General features: G+C 40.7%; 1 protein-coding gene across 1 annotated transcript in view; it reads left to right on the top strand.

The window, feature by feature from the left end:
* The window catches only part of LOC137940580 (uncharacterized), a 28,381-nt gene extending 13,677 nt beyond the window's left edge, over positions 1-14,704 (top strand). The window contains exons 10-18 of the mRNA XM_068785725.1: positions 11,083-11,158; positions 11,237-11,367; positions 12,314-12,373; positions 12,480-12,554; positions 12,631-12,735; positions 13,590-13,685; positions 13,973-14,053; positions 14,171-14,272; positions 14,376-14,704. Of these exons, the coding sequence (XP_068641826.1) occupies positions 11,083-11,158; positions 11,237-11,367; positions 12,314-12,373; positions 12,480-12,554; positions 12,631-12,735; positions 13,590-13,685; positions 13,973-14,053; positions 14,171-14,272; positions 14,376-14,444 (795 nt within the window). The 3' untranslated portion in view covers positions 14,445-14,704. The remainder of the gene's footprint in view (positions 1-11,082; positions 11,159-11,236; positions 11,368-12,313; positions 12,374-12,479; positions 12,555-12,630; positions 12,736-13,589; positions 13,686-13,972; positions 14,054-14,170; positions 14,273-14,375) is intronic.
* The last annotated feature ends 1,026 nt before the right edge of the window (positions 14,705-15,730 follow it).

The raw sequence follows: 15,730 nt of genomic DNA, 5'->3' as shown, positions 1-15,730 counted from the left end.
TGGGAGTTCATGATGTTCTCTCACCCCCAGCTTGAGGGGGAGTATTGGAAGATGGGCTCCAACCCACACGACTAAGGAAGACCCACAAGATGGGCCCAAACACATAAGAAGTAGGACCCACCATGATTACCACGAGCTAGCATCCTTATCACATAAGTTGGAAGATTAAGAAGGACTCACAAAGATAACCACAAGCTGGTTGGAAGATCAAGGACTCACAAAGATAACCACGAGTTGGCATCTTTATCTTATGGTCACGTCATAGAAGAGTTCTAGTTTTGAGTTATGTTTGTCTTTTATTTATATTAACTTATTTAACTATGCTAAGGTTTATCCTTAAGTGTTAAGAGTTTGGGTGTAATTGGGACACAAGTAGTTTTATTGTAATTGGACTCTACTACCTTCCTCTATTATAAATAGAGGTTCATGTACTCTGATTATAAGAAGTTAATGAAGGATTTCTCTTTTCCATAAATTGAACAAGTATTTATTTGGATTGGCCAATGGTCAGAGCCAATTTTATTAAGGACTTGGCCAAAGGTGTTGGGGAAGAGATGCAGCCAATCATTATTTGCCAAAAAACGATCTAATTTGGAGAGTATAGGGGGGTTTTGTCCAATGGACCAAGTAAATTTTTTCCCAGATAATTGTATTTTGAGAAGTTCTAGAGTGCAAATGAGATTTGAAAAGGCTCTCATTGTGGGGAAATTTTTTTTTTTGCATGGGGGTTTTTTTTCGGAGCAATAGAGGGTGGCGTTGAAGTCCCCGACAAGAAGCTAGGGTAAATCCCATTGTTGAACTTGCATCAGTAACTCATCCCAAAATGTGGCTTGGTCACCATGCTAAGATGGGGCCATATATGCCCGCAAGGGCCTAGTGAGTGCCCAAAGTCCTATATCGGAACTGAATACAGAGAGAGATAAGGCCAGAATTTGAGGATATGGCTTCAACCAAATTGGGGTTCTAAATGACAAGAATGCCACCGGAGTGGCCAACCGCATCAACCGTTGCCTATTCAGGGTTTGAGCTGTACTAGAGACTCCGAGCAACATAATTATCAAAACTTTGCAGCTTAGTTTCAGCGAGGATTGCAATATTTGGTTTACAGTAAAAAATAGCTGCTTTGATGATGTCGCACTTGGAGTGCGAGTTGGTTCCCTTGATGTTCCAAGAGAGAACTATCATGCCATCATGATGTTGAGAATATCCTCTTTTGAATTACAGAAGAGGCCATGATAGTATTTGGAGAACTCCCAAGTTAACTCCAAATTTTCTCCAGCTGATGTAGAGGGACACTGTCCGAATGGATCAGTATATGATGTTGCATATTTGCAACCTGCTCCTTGCGGGAGATGATAGGGAAGTTGCCTAGTCAATGGGGTTGGAGGGGAGAGGGAATGGAGGGAGGGTCCGGAGTAGGGGCAATATTGTTCCGGGGCGATGTTCTTCTCCTGATTTTTGTTTCTTTTTCTGGAGTAAGTGAGAGAAGGAGCGGGAGGGCATTTTTTTAATTTTTTTTGATGTTCTTTGGGAGTAGGTAAAGGGAAAGGGGGTGACAAAGGCTCTGTTGGAGGACTCTCCACTAGAGGTTTGCTAGAGTTGAGATCCATTGAAGCCAAGGGTGTTGGGCAAAGGATGATGGGGTATGGATTGTGGTAAGGTGTTGGGCTGTTCGGGGGGTTATTGTGCTGTTTTATAAGATTTGGAAGCTCTGGGGGAGGGGTTGAGGATCCTGGGGAACTAACAGATAGACCATCATTTTGGGGTTCAGATCGAGAGGGTGGAGGGGTTGAGAGGACATATTATTTGTTGAAGGTTTTCAGGGGATCTCAGTCTCAGGGGGGACTGGGGAGAAGGCTCTAGAAGGTCTAGATTGAGAGGGACAGGCGAGGGAGTTGAAGGTTTGAGAATTTGTCAGAGGGGTTGGGGTAAAGATGATTGTTTTCGGTGATTTGGGAGTGTGTGTTTCGGGTTCAAAAGGGTTAGAGGAATCATGGGGATTGGAGTCGGAGTATTTGTATTTGAGGGGAGAGATTGGTTCCGATGGATCCCTTTCTGAGGAAACAAAGGTTTTGAGTCCTTGGGATTGGTTTGCTGATGGTTGAAAAGGGGAGGGGGGGGGGGGGGGGGTTGGTGCATAGGGGAGCAAAAGTGGTTTTTTGGATTTAGGGGAGGGGCGGATAAAGAGTTGATATGTGTTAGAGAGGAGACGTGTGGAGTGGGGATGGGAGGGATGGGTTGTTGAGTGCTGAAAGGGGCAAAGATAGTCTCGAGGTGGGTATTTTTCGGGGTTTGGGTATGGGTCGGCGAAAGGCCACGGGGCGGGCAAGGAGAGATGAGTGGGCCTGTGTTAGTCGGGGAGACACGCATGTCAGGGTTGGTTTCTGGAAGTGAAAGGACGGGAGGGGAGAGATTTTGGCTAATGTGTGGTGGGGGAGATGAATGGGAGAAAGGAATGTTTTGACATAGAGATGGGATGGGTGGAAAAGGGGCGTGTGGCATGAAGATGGTGAATTGTTGAGTGCAGGGCTCCAGGTATGAAGGGCTTGAAAAGATATCGGGGAGGGAGGTATCATGATGAGTAATGTTTGAAATTTGGGCAGAAATCAATGGAAAACCAGGTGTTGGGTCAAAGGAAGGTGTTCTGCACGAGGCAAGACGAAGTGTATCAGTCAAGGGATCTGACAAGTCTGGGCTGATGGAAGGCTGGTTCATATGGGATTTGGTAATAGGCGTTGAGGGGACGTTTGGGGGAAGATTTTTCTAGAGTTAAGATTTTTCAAATTTCAAATTTATTTTCGGAAAGGTACCCTGTGGGTGTTCCAAGGAGACCATGCACTATTTAGTTGGGTTGACTCTCTCCTTCCTTAACTCAGGGTTGGCTCGGTCCCGATTTGACTTAGCACTCTTCGGGTCCGAGCTAAGCTGAATTAGACTCAGTACAGGATCTTGTGAGCCGAGAGTCATGGAGGGTAGAACGATCATCTCCTCGAACTCCAAGATGATCTAGGCAGAAAAGTCTCTGGAAATAAGCTCAATGAGATGAGAACCACTTACCGGGGATTGAGGTTTGAGGAATAATCTTTCCCATAGCAGGTTCGTCGGTTTCTCTTCAGCCCAAGTGAGCTCGCCGAAGATGTTCGCTAGGCTTTCCAAGGTATGGCAACATCGGAGCTTCGTGGGGATGCCATGAGCATTCACCCAGTTTCCAGTAATTGTGAGGCCAAGGGCCCAATTTTCCATGCACAAAATTGGGGAGTCAACTTCATTTCTAAGACGTTGCAGAGCATCTCGATGTGATCTGAGGATAATGAGCCATTGTCTATCCTGGATGTGAGTGATGTCCATTGGCCAGAGGGCTTTGGCGTTTCTCCATATCCAGTCTCCGATCTGCTTAGCTGAGTTATAATCAGGGTGGGCTAAGATGACTGTGGCCATCAATAAGCTCTTGGTTCCTTCACTTAGGGCTTGGCCTGGGAGAATCAGTGAGATGTAGTTCTTGTGATGGTTAATTTTTTACTTGGGCAAGGGCTGGAGTTTGAAGTTTGACTCTGGGTTATGTGGTGGGCTAGGGAGTAGGAGTTGAGTTGCGGGTATTTTTGTTAGGGGAAATGGTGGGAGGTGGGGGCACGGTTTTTTCCTGGGGGGAGATGGTGGGAGGTGGAGGGTCGGTCTTTTTTTGGTACGGGGTAGTGGTGTTGGCTTCTAGGGGGGGCTTTCTGAATAACTTGTCAGAGCGAGAGGCGGAATTTCTTCCATCCCAGACCAGAGGTGGGGCTTTGAGGGAGAAATAGCATACCCATGGTTTTTTCCCTCGCCGCTGCATGATGAAACACTCGAGTTTCCCTCCATGGTACCACGTGTTTATTTTGAATTCCAGGTCTTAGGTGAAGAGAGACCTTCTGGAGCTTCTTCTCGTCTTGCCGACCAAGACCTTGTACAGGATGACGCCGAATGCTTCTGCTACTTTGATAGGGATTGAGATGAAAGATTTTTTTGCTCCAAATCGGGAGAGGATTCGGACGGTTTCTCCATTTCCATCCTTTGCTCGCCGAAAGGACATGGAGGCGCTTCCATTTTGGAAATGAAGCGTTGCGGGATCCTCTACCCTAATTCTTCATCTTGATGTGCGGCTGATGACAGTTTGCCATCTTGGATCATCTTTTGGTAGCTTCGTACTGGATTCCCTTACTAGTGATCTGTGTTGCTTCGGTTGTTGCTGCTGTTGCGTTGGTTTAATTTGCGTGGTTCCTGTTTCTCTTTCTGAGACTTATCCCACACGGAGAGGTGGGGCATAGATGAGGGACGTGAAGGGAGGGGGACGACGGGGGACTCCCAAGGGGGTCGGATTTTTTTCCCATCGGTGGTCCATACCTGCAAAATTGATTTGGGAACTTGATATTGTTGGAAGATAGGGCCCAAACACACACGACCAAGGAAGACCCATGCAACCCAAAGATATAGAAGACGGGCTCAAGGCCCACAGATCCAGGAGAAGACCCATAGGCCAACATACAAGATGGCAGGATGGTAAATAAAGAGTCATCTCACAGAGATGGCATTTATGTAATTAAGTTAAAGTTCCAAGGTTAAAACCCTAAACCCTAAGTTCAGGGGTATTATTGTAATACAGTAGTTTCATAAATCTATAAATAGAGATTCAGGGGGAGGGTTAGGATCAATCAAGTCCATAACCCTTCTTCCTCCAATTTTCTCCCAATGGGTTCTCTCATTTTTTCTCCATGAGCGAAATTCATGGAGTCATAAAAGTCAACATGGTATCAGAGCTTTGATTTTCAGGACTACGACTATGGTTTTTCATATCTCATTCTTTGTCGGGTTTGTTTTTTTTTTATAGTTGCAAGATATTAGTTTTTTATTTTTGATTTGATTTGATTTGATTTTTTCTACTGCTATTCTCTCCGTGAGACCTTGCTCAGTGCAAGTTCCTTGAGTGGAGATTGCTCATTGGTTTATGCCGAAGAGGTTTTTTGGGCTAAAGTTCTGTTTCATAGTCGGCAATATTATTGCCGGTAAGCTCTCTGTTATTCCACTGGGCAACATCCCAGACACCAGCCAGCTCCATTGCTGGAATTCACCTTCCAGCGACGAGATGAGTTGGTTCAGTTTTGGAGGCCGAAGACAACAGAATATTGCCGACAACGCTAGCTGAATGATCCCGCCAGCTTTGTTACCGTTTCTAGATGCATTTTTATATTCTGGTGCTGATAACTCTGTCTATCCTCACTCTACCGAGAGACAAGCACAGAAGGCTATAATTCTCGACGGTTACTGATTATCTGGTTGTTTTCAGCGAGTCCATTACATCGTCGGCGTTGGGGAAGAAGATGTACTGTTGCTGCGTTTTTTCGTCGTTCTCTGTTCGGCGCCTTTGCCGAAGAAGAAGAAGCACCAGGCAGCGCAAAGGGAAGCCGAGTCGAAGACGGAGACTCCTTCGCTGTCTCTCTGAGAATTATACTCTGCTGGCGCCGTCGAGCTTCCCGAGCGCCAGCTATGACTTGCTGTTTTTCGGAAGTTGCCGTCGTCCCGGTGATGTCTATTATTTTGGAAAATCCTCTCTGTCTGGAATTTCTGTTTGGAAAGTTTCCTCCCGAAGTTTCTCTGTTTTCCGTCTCTTCGGTGTTGGGAAGAAGCATTGTTTCCGCGGAGAGTCTCGTGCTTCTTGGCTGCCTTGCTGTTTTCCACTCTGTTGGAAGCTTGCACCAGAATTATTTCCGTTCTGGAGGAACTCTTTTGGGCCTTGCATTGCTGTCGGAAAGTTTCCTCCCGAAGAGCCGAGCTCTGTTTCCGCCGAAGAGGTCGGGGAGGAAGACGATACTGTAGCAAAATCAAGTTGCCTAAGTTGGGAAACATGATTTAATTGAGTGCCGGGTCGAGCACCTGCATAGCAACCCGGACCTGGCCGAGAGCAAACCAACCAACTGGCCGACCTGAGGATACTGTTTCTGCACCAGCCAGACCGAGTCAACTCGGACTAACTCGGTCCGGGTCAACCTGACTCAGACCACTCATTTTCTGCCTCGGTATATGTGCCCAAGTTTTTAAAATATTTTGGCGCGACTCGGTAAATTTTTTCTCTAGTTGGATTATTATTTTTGAAGAACTGATAGATTATTCCTTGGTCAGCATATTATTTTGTACAAATATGTGCATTGGACTATTTGATGGGTCATTTTACGAGGATTATTTTGGGTCGTATTAAATGGGCCTAAGCCCATTTCAGGTGCTGCTATTGTCTCTTTTGATGAGACATTATTATTAAAGAAGAGGTAACCTCATACCATTATTTATTGTTCTTGTCAAAAATATATTTGTGGTTGGGAGTCCATGACGAAGGAACTTCATCCCCATCCAAAATATCAAAATTATTTGTGGTTGGAAGTCCATGACAGAGGAACTTCATCCCCGTAAAAAATATAAAAAATATTTGTGGTTGGAAGTCCATGATGAAGGAACTTATTATTACATTTATGTTACTTCTCCCTATTAATGTCATATATATTACTCTACCACTTGAGAGTCGTTGTCTTGTGGAGGGACATGGTAGTGGAGGTGGACACTTCAGAGCAATGCCGATAGACACACTACCTACAGAAGACAAAGTGTGCCCTACATTCAGCATGAGTTATGACTGGAATATGGAGCAATGTCTTAGTGGCTAGGAGTGATTTACTCTCATTAAAGTTATTCCAGCTAGGCCTTGTGAATGAGAGTACCAGCGTGAGGGGTAGTGTTGGAAGATGTGTCATTTTATACAAAAAAAGATTTTATACATCATTTGCAGCAAGCTCGGAGTTCATGTTATTCTCTCACCCCTAGCTTGAGGGGGAGAGTTGGAAGATAGGGCCCAAACACACACGACCAAGGAAGACCTATGCAATCAAGAGATATAGAAGACGGGCTCAAGGCCCATAGATCCAGGAGAAGGCCCATAGGCCAACATACAAGATGGCAGGACGGTAAATAAAGAGTCATCTCATAGAGATGATATTTATGTAATTAAGTTAAAGTTCCAGGGTTAAAACCCTAAACCCTAAACCCTAAGTTTAGGGGTATTATTGTAATACAGTAGTTTAATAAATCTATAAATAGAGCTTCAGGGGGAGGGTTAGGATCAATTAAGTCCATAACCCTTCTTCCTCCAGTTTTCTCCCAATGGGTTTCTCTCCTTTTTTTTTCATGAGCTAAATTCATGGAGTCCTGAAAATCAACAGATATGACAATCTAAAATCCTTTATGATTTTTTTGAGTTGGTGTTGAATTTATGGAAAAGAGAAAAACTTCATTGACTTGTTGTAATAAGAGTACATGAACCCCTATTTATAATAGAGGAAAATAGTATAGTCCAATTACAATTAAACTACCCTTGTCCCAATTACACCCCAACTGTAACACTTAAACACAAGTCCTAGCATAATTAAATAACTCAACATAAATAGAAGACTAATATAAGTAAAACACCTTTAAACTGAAACTCTTCTGTGAGACCTTCCATAATAATTTTGGTTTTGTAAGAGTTCTTATTGTGAGAGTCATGTAAGACTTCCATATTTGCTCTTCGACACTCCCCCACAAGTTGGAGTTTATAATTTCAACTTGCAATGAAAAGGATTCTTGGTCTTCAATTTTCTTTTGCTGAAAAAATATTTTTCACAAATACAATGCTTCATAGATGCAAAAACTTCATCTTTTGTGCTCCCCATTTTTTGAATATTTTAGTCATATAAAAATTACCACAACATATGGAATAAAATACCTCTTTCTTGTACTTGTTCTTCTACTTCTCCCCCTCAAGCTGGGAGGTAATGGCAGTGATCTCAGCTTGAAACAAATAACATAGATGTAGTAATATTCTTCTCCATCACAGTGTCCCAAGGATAAGTATGAAACTGGACAACCTCTCAGAAGTTAAAAAATGGGTGATAAAACATAAGTCGAAACTAACCTCAAATGATTTTGAACAAAAGTGTGATAATAATCACTAAAGTGGGCAATGCCTATCATTCACAAGACAGTGATAAGAAACCCAAGGGTACCAATAAAAAGTCTCATTGGACTTAAAAACACCCATATATATATATAAATTACCAACCAAATCATCACACCAAAAAGGTTGGTCAAAGGGGGTAAACGAGAGTCAAATAAGGATTGTAGGAGAAAGGTAATTGAAAAATAGGGGTAAATGAGATATTTTTCTGATATTGTTGATCAATAACAATAACTCAAAAAGTGACGCAAAAATTTAGTTAGATTCGAATTTTTGAATGGATACAAGCCTGACCTTTGATTCTTCCAATTCGAATGTATCCTTAAATATAGATCAGATTGACATGAAATTTTCTCTTTCTGAAACTTGACTAAATACCTTTCATCCAGGTAAACTTCTCTTCATAAAATATACTTATTTTGAGATAAATAATTTGATAGATTTTGGTCTCTATAATTTGGCCAAACTAAGTACTCTTTCTCCTTTTTGCGAGCATGACCATTGACTCTTCTAAAAAACTCAGATCGAGACTTGGTTGAATAGGTAAGAAAATAGACTTACAGATCTTTCTTTTGATATATAATTCTTCTTATAAACTCATTCTTGATAGCATAAAATGGCTCGAAAATTGAAACTTTCTACTGCTATTCAAACCTCTCTTGCAGTTTGACCTTTGCTGCTTCAAATATTGATCTCTTTGTAGAAAACTCCGATTGCCAAAATTCATTTTGCGTTTGAAAGTAAATTCGAATATCTTTTTGTCAATATATAATATGTAATATGAAAAGCTCAGTATAGAAGTGAAAACGCAACGCAAACAACGGGTATAAGGACTGAAAAGACAAAAAAAAAAAAAAGGTATAAACCTAAATTGTTAGAGATAATTGACAAAAAAAGGATCACATTATCTTTTGTGGGTTGACCAAGTCAACTCACAGAGTATGCTCTGATACCATGTTGAATTTATGGAAAAACTTCATTGACTTATTGTAATCAGAGTACATGAACCCCTATTTATAATAGAGGAAAGTAGTAGAGTCCAATTACAATTAAACTATCTTGTCCTAATTACACCCAAACTCTAACACTTAAAGATAAGTCTTAGCATAATTAAATAACTCAACATAAATAGAAGAAAAACATAATTAAAACACCTTTAAACTGAAATTCCCCTGTCTGACCCCATTCCATAATAATTTTAGCTCTGTAAGACTTCTTATTGTGAGAGTCACGTAAGACTCTTCCATATTTTCTCTTCAACAATTGGTATTTTCATTGAAATAATAAATGAAAATCCTTTATGACTAGTAACACATTGTTATTGGTTAGAAAGAGACATGAAAGAAAAAGAAAGAGATATTGAGAGGAAAAAGGAGAGGTTATACTCTATCCCTTTATTAGACTTACTCTGAGTTTATTAGTAGACTTAATCTTACTCGTAACTCAAGGCTTTGCATACTTCTTCTTCAGCTTCTTTTCATATTTGATTAACATGGACCTGCCTTGCTGTGGAACAAGCAGCCAAGCACAGGCAGTTTTGAGTGATGCATAGCAGCTGACAGAGTCAGCTCTGTCCTTGGGTTTCTCTTGTTCTCTAGTTTTCTCTCTTCACCACTCTCTGCTCCCAACAGTAATTCCAGAAAATTTGTTTTTTTAATGAAATTCTGAACACACTTCTCCTTCGGAATCAGTAATACTTAGGAATCAGTAATACTTAGGACTTTTTATAAATCCATTTAAATGTAGGTTCTTCCCTGAGAACTAGAGACATTCCAGTTAAAAATTCCAGAAAGTTGGTCCAAATAGTGATTTTTTTCTGAACACACTACTCCTATTAGTATTTAATAAATTAATTGAGGGAAATGATTGAGTTTTTTAGATGTATTTTCGTTTCAGTTCAATATAAAAAAAATTCTTTCTTTGTTAGGGGTATAAACTTTGAGAAGTAGAAATCCAGTAGCAATGTGTACAACACCAAGCAAAGTTAATATCCAACATGTAGCTTATCTATGTCAGATGGACTGAAGAAAGGTGAGGGAGTTTTTGAACATCTGACAGCAAGAGAAAGTTGTCATGCTTTTCATCACTTCTAATTTTTAGTTATCTTCAACACTGGAAAATGTAAACCCTCAGGACTTTAGAAAAGAATTTATTGTTGTTATTATTTGAATGTTGATTACACAATGCACACCCCCTTCGCCTCCACCCCCTGGTGAGGCTTGAACTCATGATCAATCTCACACATGACCATTGAGGTGAAGGCTATATGACTGGATAAAGGGATGAAAGCCAAATATTAACTTCCTATTGTTTAATCATAACTGTTGCCAGCTGAAACATTTTTTTTTTATATTTCACGATTTATGCATTTAGGTTTTTATTTGGTAGCAGTTTTGCAAGTTGGGCGGTTGTACAAGTTGAGATGAAGGCTCTCTTTAAGTGGGTCTATGACCATGTAATGGGGGGATGTGCAGTCATGGACATAGATGGATATGTTTTATTCTAATAAATAATTTCTAACCCTGTGCATGATAATAAAGGGAGGGATTATCTCTTTAATGAGATTCTCTTCTTGCTCTCTATCTTTTCTTTTCTGCCATACAGTTTGGACATCTACAATTGCAAGCTAATGAGGTCTATAAGTCAGTAATTTAACAATTAACGTTGCAACAGTTGGTGGACACTGATAACAAAACCAGATTTTCAGGAAAAAGGTCTGTCTAAGCAATCATCGTGATAATGAAAAAAGTAATTAATGAAAGAGGCAGCGTAGTTGCCCTATCAGTAACCTGATTTCCATCAACAGATAAAGAAATAATGAATTAGCAGATCTCCTATTTACTGATGTGAATTTTTTTTGTATTGGCATCACTATCCTTGAGCCACTTAAATCTGGCTCCCTCGTTACTGGAGTTTCCAGATTATTTCTTGTAACTGGGGACTCTTTGCCCCTGGGGATATGAGTTTTCTTTCCCCTTGACTTAGTTTAATGCTTTACCACAATTTAAAAAAATGGTGGTCACTTCATGATGCAAAATAAGGACTTAGCCAATTTGGTTGAAACTTGTGTTCAGGAGTTGCACTTGCATGGAAATGGTGTTGGTAATGAAGGTATTAGGGCTCTGATGACAGGTTTATCTGCACACAAAGGTTTGTTGCATAGTTGTTTTAAGACTGTGTACTTACACAAGTGGATTGCTTCTACTCACATATCCAAACATTTTGTAGGGAAAATAACACTTTTAGACATTGGCAACAATGAGATTGGTTCAAAGGGTGCTTTTCATGTTGCGGAGTATATAAAGAAAAGTAGATCCTTGCTGTGGTTGAATCTTTACATGAATGACATAGGAGACGAGGTATAAATTTTTGCAGTTTAAACTTTTTAGTCAACAGATTCATAATCGAGTGCTCTTGTCTAGGGATTTGGTAACTTTTGACTTCTTTTGTCCAAGTACTTCCACATTTATCATAAAGTGTTCAATTGTAAAACCTTTATTCATTGGTGTGCCATAAACTGTTAACGAAAAACTTACCCTCTTTTTTGGAGAAGATCTTTGGTACTGATTCATCCCTCCTGGAGCATATCGTTATTCCCACTAGTACCATACTTCCCTCGAAAGGAAAGGCGAGATACTCTTGTTACTTTTTATTGTTTTAATCTGGCACTTGTGATAAATTCTAAACATAGAAGTTTAAATTTTGTATGAACAAATGAAGAAATTAAGGACATGCCAAGTTCAACTGGACACATGGTCCCTTGTCTGGGCCATATAAGAGGTGAAACCGTGAAGTGCAAAACCCTCATCGACCAGGCATGGTTTGCCGGTTTAACCAGCGAAGCGGTTGACCTGGCTGGATTTGCCAGTTTAACATGCGACCCAGCTAACCTGAATCGGCCATTAGGGGCACCCTCTCCTATGCACACCAGCAGGGAGGGGGTGTTAATTCTCCCCTTTGTTTCAGCAATGGAGGGGGTGGAGCCGCCACCCTCTCAGACATGATAGTCAGGAAGGCAATAGCTCCTCATTGCTGGCAACAAAGAAGGGGCAGAGAGGGGTGTTGGTCTACTTCTTGATCTGTGTGTGTAATAACAATGATAGGGAGGTGGGAGGGGTGAAGGTTTCCAATGTGAACGCCTAGACTAAAGTCTCACCAAGTGAAGGGGTGTAGTCTGCATGTGTACACCATTAAAAAAATGGCATTGGGGCCTGAAGAGCTTTGCTTTGTGATGTTGTTTGCAAACTAAACTTCTTTTCTATTCAATATAGTTATGCGCTGCTTTATAATTATTTTTCCTTGCAGGGAGCTGAAAAACTTGCCTCTGCTTTGAAAGAAAATCGCTCAATAACAACCATAGATTTGGTAAGTATGAAATCAGTTGAGTTCTTGTTCTTTTTTTGTTTGTATTTATTTATTTTTTATAATGTCATTAGAGGGTTTACATGAAATTCACTGGTTGGAATTTCAGGGTGGTAATAATATCCATGAAAATGGAGTAACTGAGATAGCTCCAGTTTTGAAGGATAATGCTATCATTACAACCGTGAGCAATCAAAACTTAGTATTTGAATGACTCCCTGCAAATTTGTGGCTTAGGCTGTATACACTTCATTTCACAGTTGGAATTGGGTTACAATCCTATTGGACCAGAAGGGGCCAAAGCTTTGTCAGAAGTGCTCAAGTTCCATGGGAAAATAGAAACCCTAAAGCTTGGTTGGTGTAAGGTAATTCTTCCTAATTTAAATTTTTTATGTTATCCATCTGGAAAACTTAAAGTCGTGCTAACATGTGTTACAAAACCAGGACCAGCTGGTTGAACTGGGTTCAACTGGACCTGTCTCTCCACTGGGCCACAAGACTACAAGACCCTGAATTTGGTCAAAGCATGGTTGACCAGGCTGGGTTGCTGGTTCAACTAGTGAACCAGCTGACCTTGCCCGATCAGCTAGGTCATCTGTTATTTGAGGAGAATTCTCCTTGCATGACACAGTACATATCAGTTATTGTGTGTGTGTGTGTGTGTGTGTGTGTGGGGGGGGGGGGGGGGGGGGGGGGGGGGGGGGGGGGGGTGCCCCCTGCCCTTGAGGTGGGGAGGGCAAAGGCTTCTCCACCAATACAGCAAACAAAGAGGAAGACGAGGGGCAGCAGATCCCTCCCCCTTCTCTTTTTAGCCCCCTCCACTTTTTTTTCCAGTTTTTGGCTATGCAGGAGGATCACCACACTCTATACGGAGGGGGAGGGAAAGCTGGCTGCCAACTCTCCCCTCCCTTTGTCAACTGCAAAGATGGGGGAGGGATCCCCAGCCATCGGACTACCATTGCAGAAAAACAATTTTGGTTGAGGGGGTGACTCTGCCCCCCACTGGTTTACGCAGATCAGAAATGAAACTGGTTTTGATCTGGAATTTTTTTATTATTTTATGGTTTTAATTTTTTGTAAAATGATATTAGGATGTTGTCATCCCAGGTCAACTGGTGCAACCGGTGTTCTAGCCCAGTTGACTTGGTTCATTTTTCGTTCTCTGGGTCGGTTTTTTTAATATGATACTAACTCACAATGAGGTCTGATGCTTCTGCAGCTTGGACCAAAAGGTGCAGAGTATATTGCTGATTGCTTGAAGTATAATAAGACAATATCAACTCTTGATTTACGAGCCAATGGACTTGGAGATAATGTCAGAGGCCCTTACAGTCTTTCTTGAGAAGTTGTTTTTCCAATTACTATTACATACTGTAGTCTCTGGGAGTTCATGAGTTCCATCAGAAATTACCAACTGCAGGTGCAGTTGATGTGGTTCTTGTGGCACATGGAGGTTGCCCACTTCTTATTATATTGGTACCTTTTACCCCTACCAAGGATGATGGGATTTTGAGCTCCCTAGGATTATTTTTGCTCTTTTAATTGGTGTTTAAGGTATTCTTATCTTCTGCAGTTCTCAGTTTCGGTCTTTAACATTTGCAGGGGATCATTGCCCTGGCTAGTAGCTTGAGAGTGGTCAATGAAGCTTTGACTTCACTTGACTTAGGTTTTAACGAAATACGAGTATGTGAAGAAAATTTATTGTTTTATACATTCTCAACATAGAATTTTTTTATTTTTATTCTTTTTAAAGCGTTTCTATAGTTAACTCTTTGGCTGTCTTTTTTTAATCTAATAAAGGACGAAGGTGCATTTTCTCTTGCTCGTGCACTGAAGGCTAATGAAGATGTGGCTATTACATCCTTAAACTTGGCCAGCAACTTCATTACAAAATATGGGCAGGTAATTATTCTTCTCAGTATCAACCACTTGGTTTCTGTACTTCTTGTTATGACTGTCATAAAATCAACTAAGACTGACTGGCTTTGCGTCCATATCTCCACAGGTAGCTTTGACAGATGCCAGAGATCACATACATGAGTTGAGTGAGAAGGAGGTCAATATTTACTTTTAACTATCTCCCACAGTAATCTAAAATCATTTTTGTTTACATTAATTTCAAATGTAAATACTTGAGGCGTTGCACAAATGCTGCATTGGCTTTTTTTTTTTGAAGCCTTGCATGCTCCTGGAAGGCACTTTCTGATCCTTCTCTGAGTTGGGTATACAAAGTCGGTTATTGACATCCAAGAGGTGTTATAAAACCTCCTTCGTGTATGTTGAGAGGTGCTTGAAGGCTACTGGATACACCATTGATGTCATACTTGGCGTTTAATATCATAGAGAAGTTGGAAATGCTGTTAGTTTAGACGTTTGAAGTAGCCATGGTAGTAGATTTAGCTGGTCAAGCGAAACTTTTGCCAAGGAGAGCGTTTATTTTAGATCAATATTTTCATTTTTCGATCACTTCTTGTCTGGTGGATAAAATTGTGAAATACTGAAGGCTAATGAAGATTGCAAACCTTTCTAATCCAAAGGCGCACATAATTTAATACTGAAATAAGGTTATTAGAGCTAGTACATCATCAAATGAAAGCTTTAACTAGATAGCCAATTGCAAGGTTAGGACTAATATTCCACTTGAGTGTACATCGATGTCACCTCAACAGATATTAGTTTGGATGCATGCAAAACCTGGCCATCATTTAATTACAAGAAAGAAGAAGAAGAAAAAGAAGAAAGGTGACGGGGAGGAAGATGAAGAAGAGGAGGACGGGGAGGACGAAGAAGAAGATGAGGACGGAGAAGAAAATCAGCTAGAAGAAGATGAACACGATGGTGACCCATATTAAATTTAAACTCATTTACAATAAAGTATAATATTTTGATTTATTTATTATTACAAATTTATACAATTTGAGTTGTGTTTTATTTAGTATCATCTCCAATTATTTTAATGAAGTACGTGGTTCACCAGCATACCTCATAGACTACCTCGTTAATCTCTATGATGGCAGTCCAAGCCACCGTTGCTAGAGCCATAGCTCCCTACTCCCACATAGGCCCACAAATTTTGGGATTGCTGGAACAATCAACACAAGTGGTTCCAATAGTTTGAGGACTCAGAGTAGGCGGTACTAAATCCCTATCAAGGGATTTCTATGGATGATTGAGACTGGTTATGTCTCTAGGTCTTCATGACCAAACAGTTTAAGTTAATTTTTTCTTCACAATAATGAAAATTTCATGTAAATTTAAGTGATATTTTTTTTCCGAACGTAGAGAATATCAAGGCAAAACTTTGAAAGTAAAAGGAAATGTAAATTCATGTTGGTCCAAGTCATGTGTGCAAGCATGACA

Source organism: Aristolochia californica, unplaced genomic scaffold (genome assembly GCF_029961685.1).
Source record: "Aristolochia californica isolate CCGP_79_NKW_82.1479 unplaced genomic scaffold, dmAriCali1.0.hap1 SCAF_9, whole genome shotgun sequence".
NCBI lineage: Eukaryota > Viridiplantae > Streptophyta > Magnoliopsida > Piperales > Aristolochiaceae > Aristolochia > Aristolochia californica.
Note: the sequence above shows the minus strand (reverse complement) of the source record. Positions and strands in the feature narration are given on the sequence as shown.